The following is a 17897-nucleotide window of genomic DNA, read 5'->3' as shown; positions in this document are numbered from 1 at the left end:
TAGTGTGGTGTTAATGGTGAGTTTAGTCCACACAAATAGATGTTGACGTTGCTTCTGTTGGCTCATGAAATAAAATCCAATATTTGTGTTTGTGGTCTCTAATTCCTGGGTTGGCGGAATTTTGGTCTCTAATTCCTGGGTCAACCCAGGAATTTGTGGTCACTAATTCCTGGGTTGACGGAATTTGTAATTTCTAATTCCTGGGTTGACGGAATTTGTAATTTCTAATTCCTGGGTTGACGGAATTTGTAATCTCTTATTCCTGGGTTGACGGAATTTGTGGTCACTAATTCCTGGGTTGACGGAATTTGTGGTCACTAATTCCTGGGTTGACGGAATTTGTGGTCACTAATTCCTGGGTTGACGGAATTTGTAATTTCTAATTCCTGGGTTGACGGAATTTGTAATTTCTAATTCCTGGGTTGACGGAATTTGTAATCTCTTATTCCTGGGTTGACGGAATTTGTGGTCACTAATTCCTGGGTTGACGGAATTTGTGGTCACTAATTCCTGGGTTGACGGAATTTGTAATTTCTAATTCCTGGGTTGACGGAATTTGTAATTTCTAATTCCTGGGTTGACGGAATTTGTAATCTCTTATTCCTGGGTTGACGGAATTTGTGGTCACTAATTCCTGGGTTGACGGAATTTGTGGTCACTAATTCCTGGGTTGACGGAATTTGTAATTTCTAATTCCTGGGTTGACGGAATTTGTAATTTCTAATTCCTGGGTTGACGGAATTTATAATCTCTTATTCCTGGGTTGACGGAATTTGTGGTCACTAATTCCTGGTTTGACGGAATTTGTGGTCACTAATTCCTGGGTTGACGGAATTTGTAATTTCTAATTCCTGGGTTGACGGAATTTGTAATCTCTTATTCCTGGGTTGACGGAATTTGTGGTCACTAATTCCTGGGTTGACGGAATTTGTGGTCTCTAATTCCTGGGTTGACGGAATTTGTGGTCACTAATTCCTGGGTTGACGGAAGTGTTTGGTCAACATTCAGCAAACTTTTCAGACAGCTCGCTAGGTCCCAACCTGGCCAAACCCTTTAATTTGAGCGGAGATTGTTTCTTCTGTCTGATGGCCAATAATGGTTAAATAATTGGATAAAAATATTCCTTTTGAAACTTCTTTTATTTTATTTCTTTGCAAAATGTCAATTTAGAATCAAAAGAATAAAATTGAGAATAATTAATTAAACGATTAACACTACGATTGGCACTAAATAGCTTCTCAAAGACACACGCGATTTAGCACACACAAACACACTGACATACTGTCACACACATACATACACACTCATGAGGTAGCAGTCATCCCTTCCCACCAAGACGCACCAATAAAAAAAATGTCTGCCGCCCCCTCAAATACCCACACCACAGAGCTTCCTCCTCTAGTTGCTCATCAAATAAGTTCGCCCCCCGTCCCCATCCTATCACACCCAGCCCGACCACTCGTATCATAACACACGACCCTGGGTACATGAATGGTGAACTGTGGCGGGATTTTGGGGGCCATTGCCGGCAGTTGGTCACCGCACAACTACGACAGGGCTGGGACTTGACTGACCCCTCAGTCAGCTAACTTTGGGACTTGACTGACCCCTCAGTCAGCTAACTTTGGGACTTGACTGACCCCTCAGCTAACTTTGGGACTTGACTGACCCCTCAGTCAGCTAACTTTGGGACTTGACTGACCCCTCAGCTGACTTCATTTTAAAATAAAAAAATAAAAATCAGCATAAACTCAATCAGTGAAATATAAATCACTTTAATAAAGCAGCTTCACACACATACACACAAATATACACACACATACTCTGCTTGCACACACACACACAGCTTATTATTGCTATCCTACACGTGAATGACGTCATTATCGATAAAAATATTTACAACATCCAAAAAATTGTAGCAACCCCCTCTCATCTGGTAACACCGTTCATAGAGGGCTCACCCCCCCCCCCCCCCCATATCCCAGCCCTAATTAGCCCCACCCTGGGTACTCAGATGTACACATTTTATTATAAAAAAAAACAATCAGTTTTTCGTCTCAAACATCAACACAACATTTACCTCGTGTATCTCAGATATTTTACACACGTACACAGAATCAGCATACTAATAAATATTGAATACATATTTAAACAACACATTTATTTAAAAAAAATATTTTCGCTTCTTCCAGACAAGATATCATACACCCAACATTGTGTCAGTCATACAATAGTCTCAGTCATACACCCAACATTGTGTCAGTCATACACCCAACATTGTGTCAGTCATACACCCAACATTGTGTCAGTCATACATCCAACATTTTGTCAGTCATACACCCAACATTGTGTCAGTCACACGATAGTGTCAGTCATACACCCAACATTGTGTCAGTCATACATCCAACATTTTGTCAGTCATACATCCAACATTTTGTCAGTCATACACCCAACATTGTGTCAGTCATACATCCAATAGTCTCAGTCATGCAACAACACATCATTGTATTATGTTGACCAAGAAAAAAAAGTGATTTAATAATTAAATTGACCACTGGTCAGTCACGGAGGTCATGTGTGTACAAGCCACAGATATTATTGCGGACTTCGGCGGCACATAATTAAAACCACTAATTATCAGAACGAGCCATAAATAAACAAACCACCCTCAATTAACACGAGTCGAATGTTTAGACAGCTATGTGTGATGCATTGTGCCGAGTCATTAAAATGTGTAAACAAGATGAACCAATCCGCTCACAACACACGATGTTTGTTTGACCTAGATTTAAAAGAGACGTGTAGCCGCGTGTTGACACGTCTGTCGGAGCTGAGGACAAGGTCACGGCTGTGTTGTGAAACCGTGTACTCTATCCAGATAAAAGTTGTGTAAATAGTTTTGGTTTATGTCAAATTATGCCCCGCCTTGAAGGGAAAAACAAATTTTACGTCCAAGTTTTCCCTTGAATGTGTTAGCCGACACTCGAAGCTTCGGCTCTGTTCGCTCGTGCGTCTGGCTGTAATGGAAACCGACATGAGACGATCGATTTCATTGGCGGAGAGTTTGTGGCACAGAGGAAATAAGTTTTAGCTGCTTGCAACGTCGTTTGTGATTGGCTTGATTAGACTTGAGTCTGATACGGTAGAATTTGATTGGATAAGGGCCCGGGATGCGAGTTATTCATGCGTAGAGCTGTTAAACTCTTGTTGTACCAGTCATCCTCGGCTGACTCCTGCAAATATAAAGCACATGTTAATGACCGAGGGTAAAGTACACTTTGATGAACTGAGATTGGTGTACTAGAATTAACGCCATCCCAGTTTTAGAATGATCTACATCAACAATGAAACAATCAAATTACGACTTTTGAATAACTGAGAGGTAATTTGTTTTGCAAGGACTTCGGACTTGCTTTGGGGTCATCCTTAAATGACGTCACGCTTTTTTGACGAATTTTACCTCCCCCCTCCCCTCCCCTCCGTCACACATCGTCACAAAAAGCCAGACCCCGCCCCCCCAAAATAACGCAACACAAAAAAATGCAGTTGAATTTTTCTTTATTACGATATATTTTTCCAAAATCTTGTCTGAACTCTATCAACATAGTGTATTTTAATCATTTACTATTATAATTTATTAAAACAGTCATTTATGGACGACCCCTTTGTTTACATTTTGTGGTTGTTTAGATTTTGTTAGTTGGGGCTTGTTTTTGATTCGTCTGGTCAGTTGACCTTAGTTTCTATATCCAGGCGGGTTGAGCCATCTCGTGCGGTGAAGTGGTTCACGTTTACGTTACCCATACGACACGCTGCAAACACCACATTACAAACACCACATTACAAACACCACATTACAAACACCACATTACAAACACGCTAACTAGTCTGCTACATGGCTAGCCTGTTAAGGACCATTAGATGTACCCAGAGTTTCTTTCAGGCATCTCTTCGGTATTCGGGGAGGGGGGGGGGAGGCGATCGCTCCCCCGTACGTAATAGAATTTATATGGAAAATATATAAAATTTCAAGTATCCCCCCCTCCCACCCCGGTGAAAAAAGTCTGAAAGAAACACTGCGAGTAGCCACCAGTCAGTTCTTCATGTAGACCAAGACGATACCTGATCTATTTATTCATGCTTTAACTTTCTCCTAAACTACGTATGGAGCAAGTATTGTAATCGTGCAAAAATTTAGATGAGCAAATCTTGACGTTTACGCCATACTGAGTCGGAAAACCGGCAATGATGAATGTGCAGTGCTTCTTCCAGACTTTTTTCTCCGGGGGGGGGGGGGGGGGGGGCACTTGAAATTTTCGGGGGCTGCGGTAGACTTTTTTCGGGGGGCGGACACTGTTAAAACTATATATTTTCTATATAAATTTCACTTCGTTCTGGGGGAGGGGGGGGGGGGCGGTAGAATTTCTTCGGGGGGGGGGTAAACTTTTTTCGGGGGGCGGACACTGTTAAAACTATATATTTTCTATATAAATTTCACTTCGTTCGGGGGGGGGGGGGGGGGGGTAGAATTTCTTCGGGGGGGGGGGGGGGGGGTAAACTTTTTTCGGGGGGCGGACACTGTTAAAAGTATATATTTTCTATATAAATTTCACTTCGTTCGGGGGGGGGGGCGGTAGAATTTCTTCGGGGGGGGGGGGGGCGGTAGACCGAAGAGATGCCTGGAAGAAACTCTGTGTATGTGTGACGTATAACGTCATTTATATAATGTTTGAATTTCCGGTACCCGGAGGGGATACTTGACTGTAATTTCGAATTCTCAAACCCCTTCAGAACTTGATAACTTTATATCCTATTTGCTTAAAGTATACTCTAAGAACTTTTCGATTCTGTTTTCTATAAATGTTAGCGGACTTGTCACAAATTTGTATATTTCTTTAGCCCGATTCCACTGCAATCCCAACCAGAGTTTCTTCGAGGCATCTCTTCGGCATTATCGTACCCCCCCCCTGCCCCCACGCACACACACCGGAGAAAAAAGTCTAGAACACTGATCCCAACCCTGTGATATAGGAAATAAGGGAGAGAATTTAGGGAAGAGAACTCCGGCTTTTACTAGTTATAATGCCACATATGTAGCTAATGAGTCACTGATGATACCAATTAAGGTTACAAATCTTAATTAACTATTGGTACAAGTTGCATTGAACCAAAACTGTAAACTAGCACCTAAAGCTGAAATGTAGCACCTACCAGGCCGTAGTCTGACGCCATGGGAAATTGTTGGACTTGTCTGGGCATGCTCATGCTGGCTGCCATATTGGATCCGGTCATACCGCCCATGTGGGAGAACTGGTGCATGCCGCCCATGGACGGGGGGTAGGTCGAGTTCATCTGGGGGTACCTGCAACATGACACGTAGACTAATGTGACATTTGGCGCCACAATCTGACACTCAAGTTTCGCCTCGAAACTTTGGCCGATAGATTTGTAGATCGGTATAGTTATCAATAAAAATTCTAATGGTGGCAGATGCCTCACTTACCAGCACACAAAAAATTACAATGGTGACACATCTCACAGACTCAACTTTCACCACTAACCTCAAGTAGCAGACGACAGAAATGTTTAAAAAAAACTTACACAAACTCCCCGTATCTGGCCGCCATGTTGTTCATGTTGGCGGCGCTGGGGTAGTGGTACCCCCGGGCGTTGGTGGGGTAGATGTTGCGCATCATGCCGTTACAGGTGGGGATGACTGGGCTCAGTGACTTGGCCAACTGTTTCTCTTGTTTACGGTATTTGGCCCGGCGGTTTTGGAACCACACCTGCAACAATCAAACAACCGCATGTTAGAAATCTTGATACAACAACCGGAAGTTAGATATCTTGATTCTCAACAAGAAAGGTCAAGTTTATTTCCTGAGTCAACTAATGTTGGGTTTAAAACATGTTTTTTGATTTAAAATTTATATTCGATTGACGTTGGAAAGTGACGGGTTACGACAAGTTATAAATAAATGACGTCATCAGTGTGTTTATAGTAGCTTTCCAATCATCAAGTCAACACATTGATATTTGTTTACACGTGTAATTTATACACATTGTAAGTGTAACTATAGGAAGAGAATATACGCTGTAATCATAACATGACAGCATGGCACACCATTATGACACATGACACATGACACACCACGACACATGACACACCACGACACATGACACACCACGACACACGACACATCACGACACATGACACACCACGACACATCACGACACATGACACACCACGACACATGACACACCACGACACATGACACACCACGACACATGACACACCACGACACATGACACACCACGACACATGACACACCACGACACACGACACATCACGACACATGACACACCACGACACATCACGACACATGACACACCACGACACATGACACACCACGACACATGACACACCACGACACATGACACACCACGACACATGACACACCACGACACATGAGACACCACGACACATGACACACCACGACACATGACACACCACGGCACATGACACACCACGACACATCACGACACATGACACACCACGACACATGACACACCACGACACATGACACACCACGACTAATGACACACCACGACACATGACACACCACGACACATGACACACCACGACACATGACACCACGACTAATGACACACCACGAAACATGACACACCACGACACATGACACACCACGACACATGACACACCACGACACATGACACACCACGACACATCACGACACATGACACACCACGACACATGACACACCACGACACATGACACACCACGACTAATGACACACCACGACACATGACACACCACGACACATGACACACCACGACACATGACACACCACGACTAATGACACACCACGAAACATGACACACCACGACACATGACACACCACGACACATGACACACCACGACACATGACACACCACGACACACCACGACACATGACACACCACGACACAGCATTACGACACGACACTATGACACACCGTGACGATAAAAGACCTGAGATAAGGGGGGGGGGGTAGCGCGCCATATTTGTCCAAGGTTTACAACAAACGACGTTTTAAAACCTTTCTAAATCTGGGGAGATTACTCTTAGGTTATGTGGGGGGGGGGGGGGGAAGAACACTTCTGGCCGCCATCTTGTGTGGCCTGCTGGTCGATTGAGCACTGGTGGCGTCCAGCCAGCACTGACCACACGCTATCGGGTATTGATCGGGTCTGACATTGGTGGCTTGACCACAGGTCAACGCTAGCGCTGATGTGGGGAATATTAACACACGAATGTGTCGTGTGACAGACACAGATGACAGATAGAGACTGGTGACAGATGGGTGTCAAATGACACATGTATGTCAGATGACAGATAGAGACTGGTGACAGATGCGTGTCAAATGACACATGTATGTCAGATGACAGATAGAGACTGGTGACAGATGCGTGTCAAATGACACATGTATGTCAGATGACAGATAGAGACTGGTGACAGATGGGTGTCAAATGACACATGTATGTCAGATGACAGATAGAGACTGGTGACAGATGCGTGTCAAATGACACATGTATGTCAGATGACAGATAGAGACTGGTGACAGATGGGTGTCAAATGACACATGTATGTCAGATGACAGATAGAGACTGGTGACAGATGCGTGTCAAATGACACATGTATGTCAGATGACAGATAGAGACTGGTGACAGATGGGTGTCAAATGACACATGTATGTCAGATGACAGATAGAGACTGGTGACAGATGCGTGTCAAATGACACATGTATGTCAGATGACAGATTGATGACATGTCGGTTTGTATGTCTGAGGTAGAGGTCCATAATTCTCAGACATTTTAAAACCATTCCATTGCGTAACAGCCATCACTACCTCTATAACATCAGCCATCACTACCTCTATAACATCAGCCATCACTACCTCTATAACATCAGCCATCTCTATAGCTCCAGCCATCACTACCTATATAATCCCAACCATCACTACCTCTATAGCTGCAGCTATGACTCCCACCATAGCTGCAGCCAACAAGCCTGGACTGCTGGCTGTAATAAAGCTATTTACAAAAGCCCTAATTGAAAGAGTGAATGGCCAGGCAAATGACTAGGAAACATCAATTACGGCCTGTAACTCAATTACCCAACACGATCCTTGCAAGGCCGACCAGTGAAAGGCCGCCCCCCACCCCCTCCCCCCTCGCGCATGCAAGCTCTATTAAATAGCGGAGTGAGATCTTTTTTTTTTATTTGAAGGAGCGGCGTCTGAAGATTCGTTTCACCCAATCAACAGTTCACATCGAGGCTCGCATCGAGGGTCTCCTCTTGTCACGTGGTCTCACCCCCCCCCCACCCACACGTCTGGACTGAAATAACTCAAGTGTTCACAACCCCCACCCCTCCCCCGTCCAATTGTAGCTGGAATATTTTATTCTTAAGACGATCTTGACTCTATACTTCTATACTTTACCCCTCTCCACCCCACCCCCACCCCCCTAAAAATACCCCCATAACCCCTACACAAACTCACACACCACTTCCACCCTTTAAGTTGTATAGGGCGCTCTCTTGTGAAGGAAACTTGAATCTGTCTTTGTTTACTTGACTCACTCTATGTATGTTTGTCTGTATGTTTGTATGTTTGTTTCTCCCCCCCCCCCCCCCCCCCCCCCAACATTGTACAAATACTGAATGACGTGTACAGCACAACAGGAAGTCGTACTAGCAAATCTTCGACTCCCCACAAATCTCACCATCACCAACACCCCACATCTCCCACCCCACCCCCACACCTTCCACCCCACCCCATATATTCCACCCCCACCCCCTCTCGGCTCATCATTGCCACTTTGTTAAACACCGCTTTAAAAATGTTTTACGTCTGGAGCAAAATGATCCAACTTCATTAAGATTATTGAGATGAGTTAGAGCAGTGTGGCATCTCGCTGTCGCCATCTTGTGATGTGCGTGTAGCTCGCGCAGTCACGTGACAGTCCACTTCTGCTTCAATCCCGGGGTCACAACCCCAATAAATGGGAGGGAATCATTTACATAACACATGCTGCGGAGGGGGGGGGGGGGGGGGGGGGGTGAAAATGGGATGTAGGAGGTCAGGGGATAGAGTGAGGACGGTGGTGTTAGTGGAGTAGGTGGATTAGGGCGGTGGAGTAGGTGGATTAGGGCGGTGGAGTTTGATGGATGAGGGGAGTTTGGTGGATGAGGGGAGTTTGGTGGATGAGGGGAGTTTGGTGGATGAGGGGAGTTTGGTGGATGAGGGGAGTTTGGTGGATGAGGGGAGTTTGGTGGATGAGGGGAGTTTGATGGATGAGGGGAGTTTGGTGGATGAGGGGAGTTTGGTGGATGAGGGGAGTTTGGTGGATGAGGGGAGTTTGGTGGATGAGGGGAGTTTGGTGGATGAGGACGGTGGAGTTTGGTGGATGAGGGGAGTTTGGTGGATGAGGGGAGTTTGGTGGATGAGGGGAGTTTGGTGGATGAGGGGAGTTTGGTGGATGAGGGGAGTTTGGTGGATGAGGACGGTGGAGTTTGGTGGATGAGGGGAGTTTGGTGGATGAGGGGAGTTTGGTGGATGAGGGGAGTTTGGTGGATGAGGGGAGTTTGGTGGATGAGGGGAGTTTGGTGGATGAGGGGAGTTTGGTGGATGAGGGGAGTTTGATGGATGAGGGGAGTTTGGTGGATGAGGGGAGTTTGGTGGATGAGGGGAGTTTGGTGGATGAGGGGAGTTTGGTGGATGAGGGGAGTTTGGTGGATGAGGACGGTGGAGTTTGGTGGATGAGGACGGTGGAGTTTGGTGGATGAGGGGAGTTTGGTGGATGAGGGGAGTTTGGTGGATGAGGGGAGTTTGGTGGATGAGGGGAGTTTGGTGGATGAGGGGAGTTTGGTGGATGAGGGGAGTTTGATGGATGAGGGGAGTTTGGTGGATGAGGGGAGTTTGGTGGATGAGGGGAGTTTGGTGGATGAGGGGAGTTTGGTGGATGAGGGGAGTTTGGTGGATGAGGGGAGTTTGGTGGATGAGGGGAGTTTGGTGGATGAGGACGGTGGAGTTTGGTGGATGAGGACGGTGGAGTTTGGTGGATGAGGGGAGTTTGGTGGATAAGGGCGGTGGAATTTGGTGGATAAGGGCGGTGGAATTTGGTGGATGAAGAAAGTTTGGTGGAATGGTCTGAGCTGTAAGTCTAGTGTTAGGTGTAGTTCGATAGTGTCAGTAGACAGTAATGTGTTAGGACGTAGTTAGTGTAGGAGTCTATGTCATGTGTTAATAAAGAACTGTATTATATTGAATTGGTCCTTTTGTGTTGATTCCACACTGTACCGGGCGTACATAAGGCGATCCCTGTTTCAAGAATATATATCGTATGTTCATGACGGAACATTACAGTTGTATCTAGAATCAAACTTTCTACAACCCCACTCTCACAGTAACAAAAATATTGAGGCCTGTCCGCCTCTGTTGTACAGTAAGTGTGTAGCTATGTGAAGATTTCCTGAAATGTCATAGCTGGTAATCAGTAGGTCAATGTTGGTATACAGTAGGTCAATGTTGGTATACATTAGGTCAATGTTGGTATACAGTAGGTCAATGTTGGTATACATTAGGTCAATGTTGGTATACATTAGGTCAGTGTTTCCAATCACGGACATACATCATACAACACTAAGATGTGGACACGATAACTCTCACCCGCTGACAACGACAAGGTTCGGATCCCGGCCGCGCACGTGAAAAAATTTCAGAAAAGCGCATCTACCAGCGGCACGCGACGGTGCTGTCCAATCAGGTTAACAAATTTTGAACCGGAAGTCTCACGAGACCGCGGCGCTGCGCACTCAATAGGCGCATCTAATGGCCGCTGCTGCACGTGCCGGCAGTGTCCCCGAGTACTCCCTCCCCCCCCCCCCCCCGTCCTTGTTGTCAAGAAATATTTGTTGTGTGGCCAGGGACTGGCGCTCGGATGTTGGCGAGTAGTTTTGTCGGGGCGGGGCGGGGGGGGGGGGGGGGTGTCCTCAGCCGCTGGAGCGTGGGGCGGTAGATTGATTAGAGGTGTCGCTTTACAACAAGCGGCTCACGGTGGCTCACCTAGTGGAGATGAGAGCAGGCTAGGGAGCTGTACACAGTCGAGGGCCATGTACACAAGACGAGGGTCATGTACACAGTCGAGTGCCGCAGTCGAGGGCCATGTACACAGTCGAGTGCCGCAGTCGAGGGCCATGTTGTAATGAGAAATCTCGCAACACTTAGAATTTTCAAATATAAACTTTGTCAATTCAAAAGTTAATCGACTGTTGAGAAATGGCACAACTAAAGCCAGTAGTTAAAAAATGGCAGAGTCTCTCAAATACACCTTACAGATCAAAGATTTTTATCGATCTTTGCTGAATCCGCTCATTACAGGGAGTTGTCGCTCAGCGCTGACCGTCCTAACCAAAGTAGGGGATCTACTGTCATACACAAGACAAGAAAAACCTGACATTAAGACGGTGACGTGACTCTAAGCTACCACACACAAGATGCACGTGATCAAACCATAGAAACATTTTCTCGTGCGACAAGGGAGGTAATGATACTTTGACATCGTAAAAGTATATATTTTCTATAAAATTATATTTCGTTCGGGGGGGGGGGGGGGGGGGGCAGTACCCCGAAGAGATATCTGGAAGAAACTGTGTGCAGAGAAGAGTGATTGCCGTTCTATAGAATACCAACACAATCTTAGGAATACTTAGGAAAAGTCATTAGTGTATTCAATATACTTGGTACTTTGCCTTAAATTACCATATCCTGTTGCTTTCATGTTGCTATCATGTTGCTATCCTGTGGTTGTCCTATTGTTTTCATGTTACTGTCATATGGCTGTCCTGTTGCTGTCCTGCTGTCTACAATCGTTGTCATGTTGACTATTGCTGTCATTTTTGTCCTTTTAATTGTTTTTATTTTTAACATCCCCATTGAAACCAGACTAATAACTTCCCCTCCTCCCCCCCACCCCAACCCAAAAGTTGGAATCATTATGCAGACCGGAAGTGTTGCTAGCTTTAATGTGGCCCGGCTAGGGTCTGACCTTTCTGGCCCTCTGTATACATGCTGGGGGCCCCGGGCACTTGGGTCTGGTCGCTAGCCTAGCATGGCTGGGTCTCTTCTTTCTCCTGTGGCCCGCGGACGGGAATTTTCAATTTTCATCAGCGCGGTGCTTGACGGGAATAAGAAGTAGCCGGAGCTGGAGCGGCCACCCCGCCGTCTTCATGGAGCGGCCACCCCGCCGTCTTCAGATATTCCACTCAGCCCCGGTCCGCGTCTCGGGAGGGATGGCGCTCTAATGCAAATTGACAAACTCGCTAATGGAGCCATCTTAGAGACGGGTATAAAGACGGCGTCCCCCCCCCCCACCCCACCCCCGGCAGACAAGAGACTTATATTCTACTGTGTCGCTGTTGTTGTTTAAAACCCATTTACATACCAGATTTACAGCAAAGATTTACATCAGCTTTACCTCAAAACTTAACATCTAAGATTTTACATCAAATATCTACTGCTAAGATTTACACGTTCGTCTTAGATTTACATCTTAGACAACATAAAAAAAATTCATAAAAAAACGTTTTAATAACAAGTTTTTATGTACTAATGCACTAAAAAGTAGAAAATAAATTATACACTACTATTTAAATTACTATAAAGAAAAGCTTGGGTCACTTTAGTACTTTAGTACCTATTGGATACCTTTACTAATATTTGAGAAGAGATAAAAGCTTGTAAAAACAAAATAGTTTAGGGCGTGTGTGCTATTACCTCAGTGTAACATTGTTACTGGTGTTCCTTGTAAATGGCCATGTATGACTGGCCATCAGTGAAAGCCAATAAACGTTTGTAGCCGACATGTACATTATAAATCTGCTGTCGACGCTATCAACCGGCTGTTTGAGATTATTATCTAAAAGCGGTCAAAGGTTTTAGTAACGTCATTTAATGAACTGGCGTGTCACACTCAGCTTCATTGAGCGGCGCCATTATATATATATATATATATATATATATATATATATATATATATATATATATATATATATATATATATATATATTTATTTATTTATTTATTTATTTATTTATTTATATAATATATATAATGGTGTCGTAAGTCTAAGCTTCTTTTCAACAGTGGACTATTGTAGACTTACTGCTCATGTTAGTACTATAGTGGTACCTTCCAGTTCATGATTGTTCCCCCCCCCCCCACCACCATCCTCAACCACCCCTGTGTCTCCCCCTCCCTCCCCCTCCAGCAAGCAATGTCCCCGCTCACTCGCCAGTCGAGAAATTGAATTTACTCTCTGCCGTAGGCTGGCTCGTGGCGAGCTCTAGTCGAGGGCCACTGGTGAGTCGCCGAGTCAAGGTCAAGGTAATGACACGTGCCACGTCTGTACACAACTCTCAGTTGAGGGGGGTGAGGGGAGGCTGGGCGACACATGTGGGGGGAGGGCGATACATAGGGGCGGGGGGCAGTACGATACATGGGGGGGGGGGGTGAGCGATACCTGAGAATTGTGTGGGGGGGGGGGGGGCGTACTGTGCCAGAATGACCAAAATATATTCACGTCCATGAGGCCAGTCGTCCCTCACTAGCTTGTTGTAAATACAAAGTTTTCGCCAGGTGTACAACTTATTCACACCTTTTAGTCAGGTGAGTTAGGTTGTTGGCGGATCTTTTCACAGCCGACAGATGAACACAGACGTTACTAAGGGGCAGATAACTAACATTTAGTGTCGCAGTTTTCCCGCAACAGTTTGTGCTGGTGTCGTGTGTCCACTCAATGAGGTGGGAGCTGAGTGCAGCAGCTGAGGCTGTTGTTGTAGATAAACTGGCCATGTCATACCTCAACCTGTCAAGTCTAACGGTCGCATCTGATAGCCAACGTTAATGGGGCGTGTTTGGATTGGTTAGTCATGAGTAGAGTTTCTTCCAGGCATCTCTTCGGGGGGTCGAAGCCCCCCGAAAATTTTTTACCGCCCCCCCCCCCCCCCGAACGAAATGAAATTTATATAATTTATATAGAAAATATATACTTTTAACAGTGTCCGCCCCCCCCCCCTAAGAAAGTTTACCGCCCCCCCCCCGAAAATTTCAAGTGCTCCCCCCCCCCCCCCCGGAGAAAAAAGTCTGGAAGAAACACTGGTCATGAGGGGAGTCAATATCTGTCTGGGGGTGGGGATGGACGGGGCTTTAAATTATAGAATTTTTAAAATCTTCCAACCGTAAACCCAACAACTCAGTGGCACAACTACTATGCTGGGGGCAGGGGGGGGGGGGTGGTGGCAAAATCCGACTTACAACTACAAAATATTTTTTTTTGCACCATGATAGACTGTTTTTTTAAATCTACTACAGCAGTGATTGTTCTACACTAACAAACACACAGTATTGCATAGACCAAAAAATCAACATGAGCTGTGGTGTTAAGGCAAACCTGCAAAATTATTTCATGACTTATCGCCCCTATTTACATAGTTTAATTGAGTGCCTAAAATCTCATTTTAATAGTTTTGTGCTTAGCAACTTAAAACGCAACTTCTTCTCTTAATTATTATTAAATCAAAGTATACTAAAGAATGATATTCAGAGGCGTAGTGATGGGGGGGGGGGGGGGGGGGGCTGGGGGATACATATGTCCCCGGGCGCCGACCTTAGGGAGCGCCAAAATGGGTTGTAAAAACAAATTAAAATGTCATTTTAGCTGCATTTTTGCATTATAAATAGTTTGATGGGGGTGCAAATCGAAAGTTTGCCAAATCGAAAGTTTGTGCCAAATTGAAACTTTGTCCCCGGGCGCCGGGAAGGGTCGCTACGCCTCTGATGATATTGTAAAAAGAAGTGTGTTCAAAATTATTAGTATAAAATCAGAAAAACGTAAGAATAAAACAAACACGGGAAACCTTAACACACATCAAACCTCCGTGTTAAAATACTTTTGGCCGCCTGTCATATTGTTTTATTTACAACGAGCCGACCCGCGGCGTATGATACGCCGCTATTTAGTTGTTTTATTTTCTACTTTTCAGTAATTCATAATTTTTTAATTCGACAGTACCAATGCTGCCACTGAAAATATTTGCTTTAAAACACTAACCCCCCCCCCTTTCCCCAACCTCTACCCTACACCCCCCCCCCACCCCGTGAAAGCAGCCTCCTCTTAATTACCTCCTCTTTAGTTTAAAATAGTTTCAAACTAAATTATCTGCCCCTAATAGCCGTCACTAAACCCGGATTGTAAACATTTAGCGTGAACCACAGCTCACCAGACCATGTGGGGGGGGGGGGGGGTGGGGCGCTAGTGATAGAGAGGAAGAGAGGGGACTGCACGGCGCGCTTGCAGCTTGTTTTCTAAAGTCTCCAAGAAGAGAATTATATATATAGATTTTAGGCGGGTAGTAGTGAGATATTGAAAATAAAAATATTTTTTAAAAAGTATAGGCCTACATGAGATATAAACGTTTTTAAAACACGATTATATCCCGAAATTAATCGGAGCAAATGTTTGTGTAATTTATTGTCTCATGATGTACTTGAATACAATGAAAAAGTTTAAATTATTAAATTAGGAAAAGGTTTAAATAACTAAAGATTTAGCAAGACAGTCTACTAATTTATATATAACCCAGTGACGTCAGCAGATCAGGTGTGAACTAAACATACACTTTTTTTTTATTAGTATGTACAACATTCGTCAAATAAACATAGAACATTCGTCAACTAAACATACAACATTCGTTATTCAAACATTCATTTGGTTAACTATGCATACAACAATTCGTCAGCTCTGCTAGATTCAGGTAGGAGCGATGTTATCGCCCCTACTGTGTCGGTTGTCCCCCTTTCTTACAGCTGGTTACCTCCCCTTGATGGTCTCACCACCAGTGAATTAACCCTGTAATGGGACGTAACTCCTTGAATAAGGGGGCGCAACTCTGGGTGTGTTGACAAATATTGGAGATACATTTACCCAAGTGGGGGGGGGGGGGGGGGGAGAAGACCGGTTAAAATAGTAACAAGGTATCTCAAACGGCACCCAGCTTACATTGCCTTGATTGGATTTATTTTAATTAGAGAACTTGCTAATTAATGTAAGAATGGATAGGAGTGATTCGGGGGGGGGGGGGAATTCTAAACCCCCGCCCTCTTTCCTCCCCTCCCTACGACCTCTAGTCTAACCTTCTACTTTCTCCCCATTTCCTCCCCTCCCCTACCCAACCCTTCACCCCCCCCCCTCCTCCCCTGTATATTTTATCTGACAAGTATCTTCGTGGCTCGGGTATTTTTATTTCTGTCAAAAATATTTTCTAAATTTTCAAAATTCCGATTTTTTCGTCAGACCAGCTATTTTGTTTCTGTAACACACTCATTTCTCCTGCAGCTATGGGAGCGTAGATTGTTGCCATGGCAACATTCAAAAGCTTTAAGCACCGGCAGTAAAATACACATGGTCGTCTAAACACCCTGGCCGTCTAAAAACATATGGCCGTCTAAAACAAATGGCCGTCAAAAAGAAACGAAGGTTCTAGATTTGGGCGAGGGATGGAAGAAGACAAGGCCAATTTGTCTCTCACATTTGGCATGCCATATGGACAGACTCGGGGGCGGGCTGGACAGGGCCGGGCCAGGGACGATGGGGATGATGATGGCTCTTTCTCCCACCCTCCAGGCTATTAGGGCTGTGAACGGTGGGGGGGGGGGGGAGAGTTGGATGAATAGAGGCGCTGCTAGATGGCTCGCTAAATATGACAGACTGGCCGAGCTCTTGCAAGATGTGACGAGAAAATGTGTCAAAAACTTGAGTCAAAATTCTGTCACATTGCCGGTCCTATTAATGTAGCACCAACTTCTCTATAAAAACATTGACTATAGAATCAGTCTAGCACAGGCTATGTAACATCTTCTCTATAAATACCTTGGCGGCTCCAATATCTACGGGGAGGGAGGGGTGTGATGGGGCGGGCGGTCACGTGGCGATTAATGAAAATTGTCCGTCAAATGGAGCAGAAACCAAAAGTTCCGCTCGACATGTTTCTCGGTGGGGTGTCTAGATGCTTAGTGGGTCGCTTTAGCGGTACGTGGACATCAGAACATAACACACCACAACACAACTATTCACATCACATCACAACACATCACAACATAACATCACAAAACCACACCACAACACAACTATTCACAACACATCATAACACTTTACAACACATCACATCACAACACAAAACCACATCACAACACAACTATTCACAACACATCACAACACATCACATCACAACACACCACAACACAACTATTCACAACACATCATAACACTTTATAACACATCACATCACAACACAAAACCACAACACAACTATTCACAATACATCACAACACATCACATCACAACACACCACAACACCACTATTCACATCACAACACAACACATCACAACACATCACAACACATCACAACATATCACATCACAAGACCACAACACAACTATTCACAACACATCACAACACATTAAATCATCAAAACACAACAGAGCTATCCACAACACAAATAAACACAACACAACACACCACAAAACATCACAACATCACATCACAACACATCACAACCCAACTATTCACAACACAAATATTTACAAAAAAAAACACAACACATCACATCACAACACATCACAACACATCACAACCCAACTATTCAAAACACAAATATTTACATCACATCACAACACATTACAACACATCACAACACAACACATCACAACACATCACAACAAAATACATCACATCACAACACAACACATCACAACACATCACATCACATCACA

The 17897-nt window shown here is 44.7% G+C and overlaps 1 protein-coding gene across 1 annotated transcript in view; it reads right to left on the bottom strand.

The window, feature by feature from the left end:
• Positions 1-2585: 2585 nt before the first annotated feature.
• LOC131941250 (homeobox protein unc-42-like) overlaps positions 2586-17897 on the bottom strand; it is a 31627-nt gene continuing 16315 nt past the window's right edge. The window contains exons 4-6 of the mRNA XM_059300368.1: positions 5608-5786; positions 5212-5362; positions 2586-3233 (exon numbers count right to left, since the gene is read on the bottom strand). Of these exons, the coding sequence (XP_059156351.1) occupies positions 3123-3233; positions 5212-5362; positions 5608-5786 (441 nt within the window). The 3' untranslated portion in view covers positions 2586-3122. The remainder of the gene's footprint in view (positions 3234-5211; positions 5363-5607; positions 5787-17897) is intronic.

Source organism: Physella acuta, unplaced genomic scaffold (genome assembly GCF_028476545.2).
Source record: "Physella acuta isolate Inbredline_101_S28 unplaced genomic scaffold, ASM2847654v3 ptg000353l, whole genome shotgun sequence".
Lineage (NCBI taxonomy): Eukaryota > Metazoa > Mollusca > Gastropoda > Physidae > Physella > Physella acuta.
Note: the sequence above shows the minus strand (reverse complement) of the source record. Positions and strands in the feature narration are given on the sequence as shown.